Source organism: Scyliorhinus canicula, chromosome 4, assembly GCF_902713615.1.
Source record: "Scyliorhinus canicula chromosome 4, sScyCan1.1, whole genome shotgun sequence".
Classification (NCBI taxonomy): Eukaryota; Metazoa; Chordata; class Chondrichthyes; order Carcharhiniformes; family Scyliorhinidae; genus Scyliorhinus; species Scyliorhinus canicula.
The window spans coordinates 132,696,562-132,716,084 of NC_052149.1; the positions used below are offsets into that span (position 1 = coordinate 132,696,562).

At 45.8% G+C, this 19,523-nt stretch overlaps 1 protein-coding gene across 1 annotated transcript in view; it reads right to left on the reverse strand.

Moving 5' to 3' along the window:
- The window catches only part of LOC119965012 (soluble guanylate cyclase 88E-like), a 678,135-nt gene that overhangs the window by 320,334 nt on the left and 338,278 nt on the right, over positions 1-19,523 (reverse strand). The window contains exons 8-9 of the mRNA XM_038795212.1: positions 13,967-13,980; positions 1,925-2,011 (exon numbers count right to left, since the gene is read on the reverse strand). Of these exons, the coding sequence (XP_038651140.1) occupies positions 1,925-2,011; positions 13,967-13,980 (101 nt within the window). The remainder of the gene's footprint in view (positions 1-1,924; positions 2,012-13,966; positions 13,981-19,523) is intronic.

Consider the following 19,523-nt stretch of genomic DNA (forward strand, 5'->3'; position numbering starts at 1 on the left):
ACCAAACCCACCCCGTCACCAAACCCAACCCCGTCACCAAACCAAACCCAACCCCGTCACCAAACCAAACCCAACCCCGTCACCAAACCAAACCCAACCCCGTCACCAAACCAAACCCAACCCCGTCACCAAACCCAACCCCGTCACCAAACCCAACCCGTCACCAAACCCAACCCCCGTCACCAACCCAACCCCGTCACCAAACCCAACCCCCGTCACCAAACCCAACCCCGTCACCAAACCCAACCCCCGCACCCAAACCCAACCCCGTCACCAAAACCCAACCCCGTCACCAAACCCAACCCCGTCACCAAACCAACCCCGTCACCAAACCAACCCATCACCAAACCAACCCCGTCACCAAACCCAACCCCGTCACCAAACCCAACCCCGTCACCAAACCCAACCCCGTCAAAAAACCCAACCCCGTCACCAACCCAACCCCGTCACCAAACCCCAACCCCGTCACCAAACCCAACCCCGTCACCAAACCCAACCCCGTCACCAAACCCATCCCCGTCACCAAACCCATCCCCGTCACCAAACCCATCCCCGGCACCAAACCCATCCCCGGCACCAAACCCATCCCCGTCACCAAACCCATCCCCGTCACCAACCCATCCCCGTCACCCCGTCAATCAAACCCAACCCCGTCACCAAACCCAACCCCGTCACCAAACCCAACCCCGTCACCAAACCCAACCCCGTCACCAAACCCAACCCGTCATCCCGTCATCCCGTCACCAAACCCGTCACCCCGTCACCAAACCCAACCCTGTCAGCCCGTCACCAAATGCAACGCCATCACCCAGTGACCAAACCCAACCCCATCACCAGAACTAACTCCATCTCTCCCATCACCAAACCCAAACCCATCACCGCGTCACTCAACCCCATCACTCCGTCACTCAGGCACTATCCCCATCACCCTCTGAGTCAAAACCCCTCCTGTCAACCATGCCCCCTCAGTCACGCAACCTCCCCACGGTCCTGTGCCCCTCTGTCACATGCATCCCCTCTGTCATGCCCCTCCCCCTGCATCATGACCCCTCCCCACCATCACACGCCCCCCTCCCCAACATCACACGCCCCCTCCCCAACATCACACGCCCCCTCCCCACTGTCACACGCCCCTTCCCACGGTCATACACCCCCTCCCCACTGTCACACGCCTACACCCCACCATCACACACACCCTCCCCACCATCATACACCCCCTCCCCAGTCATACGCCTCCTCCCCACTGTCACACGCCCTCTCCCCACCATCATACACCCCCTCCCCACTGTCACACGCCTACACCCCACCATCACACACCCCCTCCCCACCATCACACATCCCCTCTCCACCAATACGCCTCCACCCCAGTCACACGCCCCCTCCCCACTGTCACACACCCCCTCCCCACCATCACACGCCCTCTCCCCACCATCATACACCCCCTCCCCACTGTCACACGCCTACACCCCACCATCACACACCCCGTCCCCACCATCACACGCCCCCTCTCCACCAATACGCCTCCACCCCAGTCACACGCCCTCTCCCCACCATCATACACCCCCTCCCCACTGTCACACGCCTACACCCCACCATCACACACCCCCTCCCCACCATCACACATCCCCTCTCCACCAATACGCCTCCACCCCAGTCACACGCCCCTCCCCACTGTCACACGCCCCCTCCCCACCATCACACGCCCTCTCCCCACCATCATACACCTCCACCCCACTGCCACACACCCCCCCACCATCACACACCCCTCCCCACCATCATACACCCAATCCCTTCAGTCTCATCCCTACCGCTGTTACCAAGCCCCTCCTCTTCCTCACCCACTACTCTCTGTCTCAGTCACTCAACTCTCTCACGCCACCTCCCCTCTGACCCGCCCCCTTCCCTCTCTCCCATCAGATCTTACACTGGTGTGCCCAGAAAGATGATCGATTCCCATTCTGGCATGAATCTCATTTGTCCCTTCAACCTCAGGCAGCGACTGCCATCACCACTGCTCTCGACTGTACTCGAACCGTTCCCATCTGCAACATTGAAAAATCATAGTCACTGCCCAACCAGCGTTTTGTATTTATCCTTTTTTTACAACCACCGAGAGTCATGGTCACCTCACTTTAAGAATGATGTGAAGGACCTGAGAGGGTGCGTAGGGAGATTTACCAGTATGGGGGGGATTTTAGTTCTGTGGTTAGTTGGAGAAGCTGGAATTGTTCTTGGAGTAAAGGAGAGATCTGATAGAGATGCACAATCATAGAATCATAGTATTTACAGTGCAGAGAGAGGCTATTCGGCCCATCGGGTCTGCTCCGACCCTTGGAAAGAGGACCCTACTTAAGCCCAGACCTCCACCCTGTCCCCATAAACCAGTACCCGCACTTAACCTTTTTGGGCAATTTATCATGGCCAATCCACCTACCCTGCACATCTCTGGACTGTGGGAGGAAACCGGAGCACCCGGAGGAAACCTATACAGGGAGAAAGTGCAAATTCCACACCGACAGTCACCCAAGGCTGGAATTGAACCCGGGACCCTGGAACTGTGAGGCAGAAGTGCTAACCACTGTGCCATTGTGCCGCCCACAAGATTGTACTAGGCAGACAGAGAAAAGCTACTCCCATTAACTGATGCCATTCCTGAGCTTAGGCATCACCTTCCAAACCCATGACACCTTCCAAACCCATGACTCAGCATGGAGCGTGTTGTGGTAGCACAGAGAGAGGTGGTCACATTGCAGCCTCTGACTCCACAGGCAGGAAACATATGGGTGACCACCAGGAAGAGCATCAGAGCTAGGCAGGCAGTGCAGGAATCTCCTATGGCAACACAGATATACCGTTTTGGATACAGTTGAGGGAAATGACATCTCAGGGGAAAGCAGCAACAGCCAAATTTGTTGCACTATGGTTGGCTCTGCTACATGGGAGAGGAGTAACAAGCGTGAGCAAGCAATAGTTATTGAGTATTCAATTGTAAAGGACGGTATGTTGGTCTCCCTAGCACTAGGGTTAAGGATGTCATGGAGCGGCTCCAGTATATTCTGGAGGGGGAGAATGAACAGCCAGTGGTCAAGGTACAAATTGGTACAAAACAACATCGGTCCTAAAAGCAGAATATAGGGTATTAGGAAGAAAGTTGAGAAGTCGGAGCTCAAAGGTAGTGATGTCAGGATTACTACCAGTGCCACGTGGTAGTTGGAGTAGGAATAGTAGGATGTATTAGATGAATATGTGGCTGATGAGGTGGTGTGAGGGGGAGGGTTTCAGATTCTTGGAGCAATGGAACTGGTTTTGGGGAGCGGTGGGACCAGTATAAACTGGAAGTGTTACACTTGGACAGGACTGATACTGATGTCCTAGGGGGAGTATTTACGAGAGTGCCTGGGGTGACAGTGGGATGGCAATCTACACAAAGAGTCAAAAGAGGAAGAAACAAGGACAAAAACAATGGACAGAAAGGGGAATAAGAAAAGTGATAGGCAGAGAAACCAAGGGCCGGATTCAAACAGCGCCACAGTGAAAAATATTGTGAGCGAGACAAAGTAATGTTAAAAAGACAAGTTAACACACAGAGCATTCACAATAAAGCGGATGAACTAATCATGCAAAGAGATGTAAATGCATATGATATAACCGGGTAAAACTGAGAAACCACCAAGGGGCAAAAAACTTTGTGAGAGTTGGATAGACCCTCAAACTGTAGTAGTGATGTTGGGAATGGAATTAAACAGGAAATCAGGGAACCATGTGATAAAGGAACATCTCTAATTATGGGGGATTTTAATCTCCATACAGATTGGACAAATCAAATTGGTCACAGTACAGTGGAGGAGGAATTCCTGAAATGTTTACGGGTTGGCTATCTGGACCAATACATTGGGGAACCAACTAGACAACAGGCTATCCTCAACAGGGTACTATGATAATATGCATAAGCAGTCATGTAAATATTAACAGATACGACCTCCAACCAGCAGGTGGCAGTAAAGAAAAACCATGTGGCACTGTTACCTGGAGGAGTCTGGAGATAGTCCTCAGAGTGGATAGTCACATTTGTAATAGATGGTAGATAATTTATAGTAGTAATTTATTAGTTAGATTTTTGTAGTTTTCATATCGTTATCTGACCCACGTCAATGTTTAACAATAAAAATTCAACTCGTCAAAAACTAGACATTCTCTGGTGCACTAATCTGTTCAGCCAAGCAGCAGATTGTAACAGGTACTGTGTAATGAGAACGGAACCATTGAAAATATAGTTGTGCGAGATCCCTTGGGGATGAACGTTCGTAATATTATAGAATTATTCACCAAGGTGGAGAGTGAAGTATTTGATTCTGAGACTCGGGTCCTGAATTTAAAAAAAGCAAACTATGATGATGAGGCATGAGTTGGCTGTGATCGATTATGAAACAGAATTAAATGGAATAACTGTGGATAGTGTCACAGGAATGTCACTTTAAGAAATGTTTGCTCAAGTGGCTGCAGTGATGTCAGAGTGTGGGTGGAGCTGAGCTCTGGCTCTGCTTTTTAGTTTTGCTTTGCGGAAAAGCTTGGGTGTGTCTGTATTTTTTAGTTTCGTTTTTAGTGTTGGAGCTATGCCAGCCAAAGAAGGTGTAACGTTGTTCTCTCTGCAATCTAAAGACTATCTCTAGATCATTTGGTAAATTCAGAATGATAACTACTCTCAGTAGAGAATTTAAACCTGGTGTGCTTCTTTTAAAACAGTTTTATTGTCTTATGGATGTTAAAAGGCAAGTTTAAGGATTAGTTAGAGTGCTGTATTCTTTGGGGGTTGTATTTAAATTGATGGTTGCTAAGATGTTCAGTGTACGTTTTAAAAAGGGTTCTCAGAATTCATAGAATAAACATTGTCTTGCTTTAAAAAATACTTTTTGATTTCTGCTGCACGACACCTGTAGAGTCGGCCGTGTGCTCCCCATACCACAATGTAGAAAAAGTTGTGTGTAAAATAATCTCCATGGTACACTTTGGAGTTCTCGAAACCCCGGCCCATAACAAATTGGGGGCTCGAGGAGGATAAAAGACTATCTATTGGGTTGGCTTTGCGAACTTAAAGACGGTGAGGGGTGAGCATATTGTGGTTGCTTTTCAGTTGTGGTATTATAGTTTAAGTAGGGAGTGTGTTGTGGACAATGGCTCTTGCAGAGGCTCAGAAGTTTTTGGGAGTGGAGATGGTCACATACAGTACCTTATGACAGAGACTAAAAACAGACTGTTAGATTTGGCAAATACCAAACATTAAACATTACCTGCCATGGTAAGAAAAGATGAGATACTTATGGCAGTTGCTGAGCATTTAAAATTGCCTGAAATATAGTCTGACATAATAGAAATGGCAAAACTTCAGTTACAAATCAAGCAAAAGAATTAAAGCAGTTTGAATACAAAATGAGAGAAAAAGAAAGAAGAGCCCGAGCAGAACGAAAAGAGAAAGGGAGATACAGATCAGGGAAAAAGAAAAAGAGAGAGAAAGAGGTAGAGAGGAAAAAGAAAAGGAGAGAGAAGAAAGGAGAAAAGAAAGAATGGCCTGAGCAGAACAAAAAGAAAGAGAAGGGGAAATACAGATCTGGGAAAAAGAAAAAGAGAGAGAAAGAGGTAGAGAGGAAAATGAGAGAGAGAAGAGAGGAAAATGAGAGAGAGAAGGCACGGAAAGAGAGAGAGAGTTTGAACTTCGGAAAATGGCCATGAAACATGACAGTCAGTTAAGATTGGCGGATGGAAAGAAAAACGTACAGTTGGAGAATAGTGATGAGGATGAAGCGAAAGAGTTTCCTAGTTGAAGGCTTGGTGGGGATCGATTTAAGAATGTCCAAATATTGCCAAGGTTTGATGAGAAGGAGGCCTTTTTCATTTCATTTCAGAAGCTAGCTAAACAAATTAAATGGCCACAGGAGATGTGGGTATTACAGATTCAAACAAAGTTGATAGGAAGAGCTAGAGAAGTGTTTGCATCATTATCAGAGGAGGTATCTGAGACCTATGAGGAGGTGAAAAAATCTATCTTGGGTGCATATGAAATTGAGCCTGAAGCCAACAGACAAAGTAAGAAGTCTTACAACACCAGGGTAAAGTCCAACAGGTTTGCTTCAAACACAAGCTTTCTCAGGAGATTGGGAAGGGGCAGTGCTCCAAAAGCTAATGTTTGAAACAAACCTGTTGGACTTTAACCTGGTGTTGTAAGATTTCTTACTGTGCTCAGCCCAGCCCAACGCTGGCACCTCCACATCATGCCAAAAGACAAATGTTCAGAAATTTAAGGAAAGAACCTGGTCAAACATAGGTGGAATTTGAAAGGATTAAATAGAGTAATTTTGATAGGTGGATGAGGGCTTTGTAAATAGACCAACCGTCTGAAGCTCTCAGAGAAATTATACTTTTAGAGAAGTTTAAAGATTCAATTCCTCATGTAGTGAGAATCATGTGGAAGAGCAGAGGGTTAAAACTACAAGATTAGCAGCAGAAATGGCAGAGGATTATGAATTAGTTCATAACTCAAAGTTTGGTTTACGACATCAGTTTCAGCCTGTGAGGGATAGAAACTGGGGGCATGAGAAATACTCAAGTGGTAAAGGTAAAGGTGATCTGATGGGAGATAATAAGGAGAGAGTACCTCAAATTAAAAAGGAAATCCAGGAGAGTGGAAGAGACATGAAAAGTTTCAAATGTTTTCACTGTAATAAACTAGGCCACGTAAAGTCATAGTGTTGGTTATAACAATATTAGGCGGGAACTGAAGAACATAGATTGGGGGCGGATGTGTGAGGGTAAATCAACATCTGACATGTGGGAGGCTTTCAAGTGTCAGTTGAAAGGAATTCAGGACCGGCATGTTCCTGTGGCGAAGGAGGATAAATATGGCAAATTTCGGGAACCTTGGATAACGAGAGATATTGTAGGCCTCGTTAAAAATAAAAAGGAGGCATTTGTCAGGGCTAGAAGGCTTGGAACAGACGAAGCCTATGTTGAATATAAGGAAGGTAGGAAGGAACCTAAGCAAGGAGTCAGGAGGGCTAGAAGGGGTCACAAAAAGTCATTGGCAAATAGGGTTAAGGAAAATCCCAAGGCTTTTTACATGTACATAAAAAGCAAGAGGGTAGCCAGGGAAAGGGTTGGCCGACTGAAGGATAGGCAAGGGAATCTATGTGTGGAGCCAGAGGAAATGGGCAAGGTACTAAATGAATACTTTGCATCAGTATTCACCAAAGAGAAGGAATTGGTGGATGTTGAGTCTGGAGAAGAGTGTGTAGATCGCCTGGGTCACATTCAGATCCAAAAAGACAAAGTGTTGGGCGTCTTGAAAAATATTAAGGTAGGTAAGTCCCCAGGGCCTGATGCGATCTGAATACTGAAGGAGGCTAGAGAGGAAATTGCTGAGGCCTTGACAGAAATCTTTGGATCCTCGCTGTCTTCAGCTGATGTCCCGGAGGACTGGAGAATAGCCAATAGATCATCGAATTTACAGTGCAGAAGGAGGCCATTCGACCCATCGAGTCTGCACCGGCACCTGGAAAGAGCACCCTACCCAAGGTTAACACCTCCACCCTATTCCCATAACCCAGTAACCCCACCCAACACTAAGGGAAATTTTGGACACTAAGGGCAATTTATCATGTCCAATCCAACTAACTTGCAAATCTTTGGACTGTGGGAGGAAACCGAAGCACCCGGAGGAAACCCACACACACACGGGGAGGATGTGCAGACTCTGCACAGCTAGTGACCCAAGCCGGAATCGAACCTGGGACCCTGGAGCTGTGAAGCGATTGTGCTATCCACAATACTACCATGCTGCCAATGTTGTTCCTTTGTTTAAGAAAGGTAGCAAGGATAATCCAGGGAACTACAGGCTGGTGAGCCTTACTGGAGAGAATTCTTCGAGACAGGATCTACTCCCATTTGAAAGCAAATGGATGTATTAGTGAGAGGCAGCATGGTTTTGTGAAGGGGAGGTCGTGTCTCACTAACTTGACAAGAGTTTTTCGAAGAGGTCACAAAGATGATTGTTGCAGGCAGGCAGTGGATGTTGTCTATATGGACTTCAGTAAGGCCTTTGACAAGGTCCCTCCTGGTAGACTGGTACAAAACGTGTAGTCACACGGGATAGGGGTGAGCTGGCAAGGTGGATACAGAACTGGCTAGGTCACAGAAGGCAGAGAGTAGCAATGGAAGGGTGCTTTTCTAATTGAAGGGCTGTGACAAGTGGTGTTCCGCAGGGACCTTTGCTGTTCATAGTATATATAAATGATTTGGAGGAAAATGTAACTGGTGCTGATTAGTAAGTTTGCAGACGACACAAAGGTTGGTGGAATTGCGGATAGCGATGAGGACTGTCAGAGGATACAGCAGGATTTAGTGGCAAAGATTGGTGGGAGACTAGAGGACTGGGAAATCTTTAGGGGGCAACAGAAAGCTACTAAAAAAGCTATAATAAAGAGTAAGGTAGAGTATGAGAGTAAACTTGCACAGAATATAAAAACAGACAGTAAAAGTTTTTACAAATGTATAAAACAAAAAAGAGTGGCTTAGGTAAATATTGGTCCTTTAGAGGATGAGAAGGGAGTTTTAATAAACTGTGAGGGATGTGAGGAAATGGCTGAGGAACTGAACAGGTTTTTTGGGTCGGTCTTCACAGTGGAAGACACAAATAACATGCCAGCGACTGACAGAAATGAGGCTATGACAGGTGAGGGCCTTGAGAGAATTTTTATCACTAAGGAGGTAGTGATGGGCAAGCTAATGGCGCTAAAGGTAGACAAGTCTCCTGGCCCTGATGGAATGCATCCCAGAGTGCAAAGAAAGATGGCTAGGGAAATTGCAGGTGCACTAATGATGATTTACCAAAATTCACTAGACTCTGGGGTGGTCCCGGTGGATTGGAAATTAGCAAACGTGACACCACTGTTTAAAAAAGGAGGGAGGCAGAGAGCAGGAAATTATAGGCCAGTGAGCTTAACTTCAGTAGTAGGGAAGATGCTGGAATCTATCATCAAGGAAGAAATAGCGAGGCATCTGGATAGAAATTGTCCCATTGGGCAGATGCAGCACGGGTTCATAAAGGGCAGGTCGTGCCTAACTAATTTAGTGGAATTTTTTGAGGACATTGCCAGTGCAGTAGATAATGGGGAGCCAATGGATGTGGTATATCTGGTTTTCCAGAAAGCCTTTGACAAGGTGCCACACAAAAGGTTGCTGCATGACATAAAGATGCATGGCATTAAGGGTAACGTAGTAGCATGGATAGAGGATTGGTTAATTAATAGAAAGCAAAGAGTGGGGATTAATGGGTATTTCTCTGGTTGGCAATCAGTAGCTAGTGGTGTCCCTCAGGGATCCGTGTTGGGCCCACAATTGTTCACAATTTACATAGATGATTTGGAGTTGGGGACCAAGGGCAATGTGTCCAAGTTTGCAGATGACACTAAGATGAGAGGTAAAGTGAAAAGTGCAGAGGATACTGGAAGTCTGCAGAGGGATTTGGATAGGTTAAGTGAATGGGCGAGGGTCTGGCAGATGGAATACAATGTTGACAAATGTGAGGTTATCCATTTTGGTAAGAGTAACAGCAAACGGGATTATTATTTAAACGATAAAATATTAAAGCATGCCGCTGTGCAGAGAGACCTGGGTATGCTAGTGCATAAGTCACAGAAAGTTGGTTTACAGGTGCAACAGGTGATTAATAAGGTAAATGGAATTTTGTCCTTCATTGCAAGAGGGATGGAGTTTAAGACTAGGGAGGTTATGTTGCAATTGTATAAGGTGTTAGTGAGGCCACACCTGGAGTATTGTGTTCAGTTTTGGTCTCCTTACTTGAGAAAGGACATACTGACACTGGAGGGTGTGCAGAGGAGATTCACTAGGTTAATTCCAGAGCTGAAGGGGTTGGATTATGAAGAGAGGTTGAGTAGACTGGGACTGTGCTCGTTGGAATTTAGAAGGATGAGGGGGGATCTTATCGAAACATTTAAAATTATGAAGGGAATAGATAGCATAGATGCGGGCAGGTTGTTTCCACTGGCGGGTGAAAGCAGAACTAGGGGGCATAGCCTCAAAATAAGGGGAAGTAGATTTAGGACTGAGTTTAGGAGGAACTTCTTCACCCAAAGGGTTGTGAATCTATCGAATTCCTTGCCCAGTGAAGCAGTTGAGGCTCCTTCATTAAATGTTTTTAAGGTAAAGATAGATAGCTTTTTGAAGAAGAAAGGGATTAAGGGTTATGGTGTTCGGGCCGGAAAGTGGAGCTGAGTCCACAAAAGATCAGCCATGATCTCATTGAATGGTGGAGCAGGCTCGAGGGGCCAGATGGCCTACTCCTGCTCCTAGTTCTTATGTTCTTATGTTTAGATCGTTTGGAGACTTGGACATAGAGATGGCAGATGGAGTTTAATCCGGACAAATGTGAGGTAATATATTATGGAAGGTCAAATGCAGGTAGGGAATATACAGTGAATGGTAGAACCCTCAAAAGTATTGACAGTCAGAGAGACCTAGGTGAACAGGTTCACAGGTCACTGAAAGGGGCAACACAGGTGGAGAAGGTAGTCAAGAAAGCATACGGCATGCTTGCCTTCAATGGCCGGGGCATTGAGTATAAGAATTGGCAAGTCATGTTGCAGCTGTACAGAACCTTAGTTCGGCCACACTTGGAGTATAGTGTTCAATTCTGGTCGGCACTCTACGAGAAGGATGTGGAGGCTTTAGACAGGGTGCAGAAGAGATTTACCAAGATGTTGCCTGGTATGAAGGGCATTAGCTATGAGGAGCGGTTGAATAAACTCGGTTTGTTCTCACTGGCACGACGGAAGTTGAGGGGCGACCTGAGAGAGGTTTAAAAAATTATGAGGGGCATAGACAGAGTAGATAGTCAGAGGCTTTTCCCCCGGGTAGAGGGGACAATTACTAGGAGGCACAGGTTTAAGGTGCGAGGGGCAAGGTATAGAATAGATGTACGAGGCAAGTTTTGTACACAGAGGGTAGTGGGTGCCTGGAACTCACCGTCGGAGGAGGTGGTGGAAGCAGGGACGATAGTGACATTTAATGGGCGTCCTGACAAGTACATGAGTAGGATGGGAATAGAGTGATATGGACCCAGGAAGTGTAGAAGATTGTAGTTTCGTCGGGCAGCATGGTCGGCACGGCTTGGATGGCCATAAGGCCTGTTCCTGTGTTGTTCTTTTCTTTGTTCTTTGTTCTTTTGGTGGAAGAAAAGCACTGGGAAGGCTAATATGGTAAAACAGGATAAGCCAGTGGGGGTTGTTCAAGTGGTAAAGGAAAGCCCAAGTGAAATGAAGGAGGTGCAAGAGAATGTACAGCCTAATCAAGACACGATTGATAAGAAGGTGCCAGATCTCTTTAAAGAATTTACTTGTGTGGGGTAAAGTTTACTCATGTGCATCAGGAGGAGCAGGTAAAGCAGTCACAATTTTAAGAGATACGGGAGCTAGTCATTCTTTGATGGTAAGAGATGAGGAGTTATGTAGTTTGGGAGGAATATTGCCAGTAAAGGTGGTAATATGTGGAATTCAGGGTGAGAAGAATAGTGTTCCGTTGTATAAGGTAAGTTTGGAAAGTCCAGTGAAGAGTGGTGAAGTGGTAAGCAGGAATAATAGAGAAACTATCTTGTCCAGGAATACAGTTCATCTTGGGTAATGATATAGCTGGATCGCAGGTGGGAGTGATAATGGAAAATCAGACAACTGAAGTGTTGAAGGATGAATATCCTGGGACTTTTCCGGATTCTGTCGTAACAAGGTTGCAAAGTCACAGGTTAAGACAAAAGGAGAAATCAGAGAGTGAAGATAAAGGTGAAGTGCCATTATGAGAAATGATTTTTTATCAGATGGTTGGAAAGGAACAGGTGGAGGATGAGGCAGATATTTTCAGTTCAGGAAAATTGGCAGAGTTACAACAGAAAGATGTAGAAATAAACCGGATGTATCAGAAAGCATTCACAGAAGAGGAATCTGAGTGTATACCAGAGTGTTATTACCGTAAAAGTGATATCTTGACAAGAAAATGGAGACCTTTACATATGCAGGCATGAAAAGTAGGCAGAAGTTCATCAAGTAGTATTGCCGGTAGGGTATGGAAAGGAGGTGTTGCGAGTAGCACATGAGGTACCAGTGGGAGGTCATATAGGAGTAAGGAAAACTGAAGGTAAAATCCAAAAACATTTTTATTGGCCTGGACTACATAAAGATGCAGTTAAATTTTGTCAATCATGCCACACATGTCTAGTGATAGGGAAACCTCAAGCAGTGATAAAACCAGTGCCCTTAATACGCATTCCAGCATTTGAGGAACCTTTTACAAAGGTCCGAATTGATTGTGTAGGACCGCTTCCTAAAACGAAAAGTGGGAATCAATATCTTTTGACTGTAATGGATGTGTCTACTAGGTTTCCAGAGGCCATTCAAGTACGTAATATTACAGCTAAAATGATTGTGGACGAGTTACTTAAATTCTTTACCAGATATGGATTACCCACAGAAATCAATTGGATCAAGGATCAAATTTTACCTCAAAGTTATTCAAAGAAGTTGTGGATAGCTGAGGAATAAAACAATTTAAATCAACTGCGTACCATCCAGAATCGGAGGGAGCATTAGAAAGGACAGTAAAGACAATGTTAAGGGCTTATTATCAAGATTATCCAAAGGATTGGGATAAAGGAATTCCAATCGTACAGTTTGCAATTATGGATGCACCTAATGAGTCAACCAAATTCAGTCCTTTTGAACAAATTTTTGGTCATGAGGTAAGAGGACCACTTAAATTGATCAAGGAAAAATTGGTGAATGAGCAGTCGGAACTTACATTATTGGATTAAGTGTCAAATTTTGGGGAACAATTAAATAGAGCAGGTGAATTGGCTAGACAGCATTTAAAAGGCGCACAACATGTGATGATGCGGGTAGTGGATAACAAATCCAAAGTTCGTAGTTTTGCCTGTGGAGATAACGTTTTCGTATTGTTACCAGTGGTAGGTGAACCTTTAAAAGCAAGGTTTTGTGGACCTTATCAGATTGAAAGGAAATTAAGTGAGGTGAATTATGTGGTAAAAACGCCGGATAGAAGGAAAACTCATAGCATGTGTCATGTGAATATGCTTAAAAGGTACTTTGGAAGGGAAGGAGAGCAAAAGGAGGAGGCTTTAATGATTCTAACTCAAAGTGACAAACCAAATCCAGATGACTGTGAATTTGACATACCTCAAATTAAATTGGGAATCGAGGATGTTCTTAAAAATTGGGATAAATTGTTGAGTTACCTTCCAGAGGAGAAACAAACTGACCTGAAAGAGTTACTGATGTCACATTGGCAAGTTGTGGAGATAAGTTGGGAAGTACTAAAATGGCTATACATGATGTAAATGTGGGAAATGCTGTCCCAATTAAACAACATCGATATAGACTTAACCCTTTAAAATTGGCACAGGTTAACAAGGCGATTGAAAGAATGCTTAAAAATGGGATAATTGAAGTGGGTTGCAGCCAATGGAGCTCACCAATCGTGATGGTACCAAAATCGGATGGTACCCAATGATTGTGTGTGGACTATAGAAACGTTAATACAGTTACAAGAACAGATTCTTATCCGGTGGCAGAACAGTAGCATGGTGGTTAGCATAAATGCTTCACAGCTCCAGGGTCCCAGGTTCGGTTCCCGGCTGGGTCACTGTCTGTGCGGAGTCTGCACACCCTCCCCGTGTGTGCGTGGGTTTCCTCCGGGTGCTCCGGTTTCCTCCCACAGTCCAAAGATGTGCGGGTTAGGTGGATTGGCCATGATAAATTGCCCGTAGTGTCCTTAAAAGTAAGGTAAGGGGGGGGGGGGTTGTTGGGTTACGGGTTTAGGATACGTGGGTTTAAGTAGGGTGATCATTGCTCGGCACAACATCGAGGGCCGAAGGGTCTGTTCTGTGCTGTACTGTTCTATGTTATCCTATTCCACGTTTGGAGGATTGCATTGAGAAAGTTGGACAATCAATTTCCATTTCCAAACTGTATTTACTTAAATGTTACTGGCAGGTATCTTTATCTGAAAGGGCAAAGGGAGTTTCAGCTTTTGTGACTCCAGATGGTATATACCAATTCAAAGTTATGCCATTTGGCATGTAAAACGCCCCAGCCACATTTCAATGGTTAACTAACAAAGTTGTTTCAGATTATCCAATTGTGCGGTATACATCGACGATCTGGTCATTTTTAGCCAGACATGGAGAGAACATTTGATGCATCTAATGGAGTTATTCGATCATCTTCAGGAGAGGGGTTTGGTGATAAAACTCGGCAAAAGTGAATTTGGAAAAGCCCAAATCACTTTTTCGGCCATACAATTGGATAGGGTTGAAGAGTCCCACGAGATGTGAAAACAAAAGTTATTGGGGAGTTTCCGATACCCTCGACACAATGGGAAATAACGCGATTTCTTGGTAATTTGGTGATTTCTTAGTGGGCAACATGGTGGGACAAGTGGCTAGCACTGTGGCTTCACAGCGCCAGGGTCCCAGTTTTGATTCCCTGCTGGGTCACTGTCTGTGTGGAGTCTGCACGTTCTCCCAGTGTCTGCGTGGGTTTCCTCCGTGTGCTCTGGTTTCCTCCCACAATCCAAAGACGTGCAGGTTAGGTGGATTGGCCATGCTAAATTGCCCATCATGACCAAAAAAGATTAGGAGGGGTTATTGGATTATGGGGATAGGGTGGAAGTGAGGGCTTAAGTGGGTCGGTGCAGACTCGATGGGTCGAATGGCCTCCTTCTGCACTGTATGCTCTATGTATCTATATATGTTCTCCCCGTATGTGCGTGGGTTTCCTCCGGGTGCTCCGGTTTCCTCTCACAGTCCAAAGATGTGCAGGTTAGGCAGATTGGCCATGATAAATTGCCCTTAGTGTCCAAAATTGCCCTTAGGTTGGGTGGGGTTACTGGGTTATGGGGATAGGGTCGAGATGTTGACCTTGGGTAGGGTGCTCTTTTCAAGTGCTGGTGCAGACTCGATGGGCCGAATGGCCTCCTTCTGCACTGTAAATTCTATGAAATATGAGTGGATATTACCGGGAATTTGTACCAAATTTTAGCAGTGCAGTCACTTCATTGACATAGTCATAGAACATACAGTGCAGGAGGCCATTTGGCCGATTGCGTCTGCACCGACCCACTTAAGCCCTTACTTCCACCCTATCCCCGTAACCCAATGACCCCTCCTAACCTTTTTTGGGTCACTAAGGGCAATTTATCATGGCCAATCCAGCTAACCTGCACGTCTTTGGACTGTGGGAGGAAACCGGAGCACCCAGAGGAAACCCACGCAAACTGTGCAGACTCCTCACAGACAGTGCTATCCACTTGTGCTCCCGTGCTGCCACTGACGGACATGCTCGAGAAGCGTAACAAATTCAATTGGGCAGCGGAGTGTCAAAAGGCATTTGACATCCTGAAGGCTGTGTTAACCACTGCTCCGGTGTTAGCCATCCCAAATTACACAAAACCATTCAAAATGGCTGTTGATGCGAGTGATGTGCTTCTACAAGATGACGACGAAGGGCCTATTGGTTATTTTTTGAAGAAATTGAATTCTCACCAGATGAAGTATTCTACGATTGAGAAGGTGACCTTGAGCTTGCTGCTGGCATTGCAACATTTTCAAATTTATGTGACCAGCAATCCGTCTGACACAATTATCTATACTGATCATAATCCATTGACATTTTTGTAGCGATTCCGGAATAACAATGTGAGACTGTTTCGATGGAGTTTATTGTTACAGCCATTTCATTTTAAAATAATTCATGTGGCAGGACGAGAAAACATGATAGCTGATGCTTTGTCTCGATCGAACTGATGACGAGAAGCCGGTTCGGTGGAGGAGGAAGAACTAAAATGGGCTATGTTATTATACCTGTTTGCGTGTGTTGTTTTTTGAAACAAAAAAGTATATTTACTGTCTTCATACCTTAAATAATCGTGAAAAGATGAAAAATGAAACCATCTTGAAGTTGATGGGGGGAGGTATCACGGGAATGTCACTTAAGAAATGTTTATCTGCTCAAGTTGCTGCAGTGATGTCAGGGTGTGGGTGGAGCTGAGCTCTGGCTCTGCTTTTTAGTTTTGCTTTGAGGAAAAGCTTTGGAAGTGTCTGTGTTTTTTAGTTTTGTTTTTAGTGTTGGAGCTGCAGCCAGCCAAAGAAGGTGTAATTTTGAAACGAAAGGGGAAAATGCTGGTAAATCTCAGCAAGTCTGACAGCATCTGTAGGGAGAGAAAAGAGCTAACATTTCGTGTTCGATTACTCTTTGTCAAAGCTAACAGACAGAGAGAGTGGGAAATATTTATACTGTGGAGTGAGAATGAAAGATGAGTCATAGCCACAGAAACCCAGGCAAACCGGGTGCTAATGGCTTCAGATATCAAGGTGAGTGCGCTAATGGCAGTCCCCAGAGAGAATAAAAGATGTGAAAGGCCAAACTGCAGAGAAACTAACATCAGAGGATGAACTATAGGTGTGGGTGGAGGGGAAGGGGGAAGCAAAGAGGAGAAAGGTGCAGGAAAGGTGGATAAGATTGGGGGGGGGGGGGAATTAAATGTATATTAAGAAATTAAAAAATGGTAAAAGACAGTTAAAATGAAATGAAAACAAATGGGTCGAGGTGGGGCTGATCATCTGAAGTTGTTGAATACGATGTTCAGGCCGGAAGGCTGTAGCGTGCCTAACCGGAAGATGAGATTTTGTTCTTCCAGTTTGTGCTGCACTTCACTGGAACATTGCAGCAGGCCAAGGACAGACATGTGAGCATGGGAGCAGGGTCTTTTGTTAAAATGGCAAGCAACAGGAATGTCAGGGATCCTGAATGCGCACAGACCGAAGGTGCTCAGCATCTCAGGATCAGGTGTAATATTGTTCTCTCTGCAATCTAAAGACTATCACTAGATCATTTGGTGAATTCAGAGTGATAACTGCTCTCAGTAGAGAATTTAAACCTGATGTGCTTCTTTCAAAAGGGTTTTTTTGTCATATGGATGTTAAAAGACAAGTTTAAGGATTACTGAGAATGTTGTATTCTTTGGGGGTTGTATTTGAATTGATGGTTGCTAAGATGTTCAGTGTATGTTTTAAAAAAGGTTATCGGAGTTCATAGAATAAACATTGTTTTGCTTTAAAGAAAACTTTTTGAGTTCTGCTGCACCACACCTGTAGAGTGGGCCGTGTGCTCACCATACCACAATCCAGTAAAGGTTGTGGGTCAGGTAATCTCCATGATATACTTTGGAGTTCTCTAAACCCTGGCCCATAACAATAGGTAATGCCAAACATTCAAGGACTGCATGGGGGGGACAGCAACAATTTCTTATTGCTGTCTGGCACCAAAGTATAATGGGAAAGGTGGCAAATAATGGCTTACAAGGGAAATTAGAGATCATGGGCGAAATTCTCCGACCCCCATTCGGAGAATCGCCTGGGGCCGCCGAAAATCCCGCCCCCGCCGTGGCAGAGATTCTCCACCACACGGGAAGTGGCAGTGGCGGGAATCTCGCCACTCCGATCGGCGAGGCCCCTGCGGTGATTCTCCGGCCCGGATGGGCCGATATCCGCCGCTGGGAGGCCCCTCCCATCGCCGAGGTTTGAACCACCTCTGTAACGGCGGGATCAGCGGCGCGAGCGGGCCCCGGGATCCTGGGGGGGGCGGGGGCCGATCGAACCCCGGGGGTGCCCCCACGGTGGCCTGGCCCGCGATCGGGGCTCCCCGCTCAGACTCCGGACCAGTGCCCTGGGTGCACTATTTCTCTTCCACGGCAAAGCGGAAGAGAAACCCATATCGCGCATGCGCCGGTGGTGACGTCAGCGGCAGCTGGCCGCTGACATCACCACTGGCGCATGCGCCGACCGGCAAAAGCCTTTTGGCCAGCCCCGCTGCCGGGGGCGCCGGTTTTTTGCGCCAGTCTTCTGGTGCCAACCGCTCCAGCACGGGGCTGGCCCCCAAAGGTGGGGAAATTCCCCACCTTTGGGGAGGTCCGACCCCTGAGTGGTTGGTGCCACTCCCCTACTCCGGGACCCTCTGTCACGCCGGGTAGGGGAGAATCCCGCCCCATATTTGACAAAAGGAAGTGGCATCCAAATTGGCCAAGATAATCAACAGTCTGAGGATTAGGAGCAGTTTAGAAATCAGCAAAGAAGGGTCAAGGGATTGATTAAGAAAGGGAAAATAGAGCATGAGAGGAAGCTTGCAGGAAAATTAAAAACTGACTGAAAGGTTTCTATTAGGTAAGCAAAGAGAAAAAGATTGGTGAAGACAAATATAGGTCCCCTACAGTCAGAAACAGGAAATTTATAATGGGAAACAAAGAAATGGCCATGCAACAAAATACATACTTTGGAAAAAACAAATTACTGCGGATGCTGGAATCTGAAACACAACCAGAAAATATTGGACAATTGCAGCAGGTCTGACAGCATCTGAAAGAGAGAAGGGAGCTGACGTTTCAAGTCTGGATGATTCTTTGTCAAAGCTGACACACTTTGGCTCGGTCTTCACAATTTAATTAAAAAATTAGATAACCCAATTTTTTTTCTTTCCAATTAAGGGGCAATTTAGCGTGGCCAATCCACCAATACAGCTTTGGATTGTGGGGGTGAAACCCACACAGACATCGGGAGAATTTTCAAACTCCACTCAGACGGTGACCCGGTGCCGGGACCAAACCCAGGCCCTCATCACCGCAGGCAGCAGTGCTAATCACTACACCATATGCACTATAGGTCTCCCAGGGCCTGATATTCTACATCCCAGAGAATTTAAGAAAGTGGCACTAGAAATAGTGGATGCAACTTCCGAGATTTCATAGACTCTGGAACAGTTCCAACAGATCGGGGGATAGATAATGTAACCCCACTATTTAAAAAGGTAAGTAGAGAGAAAACATGAAATTATAGACCAGTAAACCTGAAGTCGGCAGTGGGGAAAATTTTCAAAGATTTTATAGCAGAACACTTAGAAAACAGGGGCAGGATTAGGCAGAGTCAGCATGGGTCTACGAAGGGGAAATCATGCTTGACAAATCTACAGGAATTCTTTGAGGATGTAACTCGTAGAACTGATGAGGGGGAGCCAGTGGATGTGGTTTATTTGGATTTTCAGAAGGATTTTGATAAAGTCCCGCAGAAGAGATGAGCATGTAAAATTAAAGCACATTGGATTGGGGTGGTGTAGTGAGATGGATAAAAAAAAACTGGTTGGCAGACTGGAAGCAAAGAGTATCAATTAATGGGTTTTTTTCAAATTGACAGACAGTGACCAGTGGAGCACTGCAGAGATAAGTGCTGGGACCCCAGCTATTCACAAAGAAGAAAAAAGAAAAGTACAGCACGAGAACACGCCCTTCGGCCCACCAAGCCTGTGCCGACCATGCTGCCCGTCTAAACTAACATCTTGTACACTTCCTGGGTCCATATCCCTCTATTCCCATCCTATTCATGCATTTGTCAAGATGCCTCT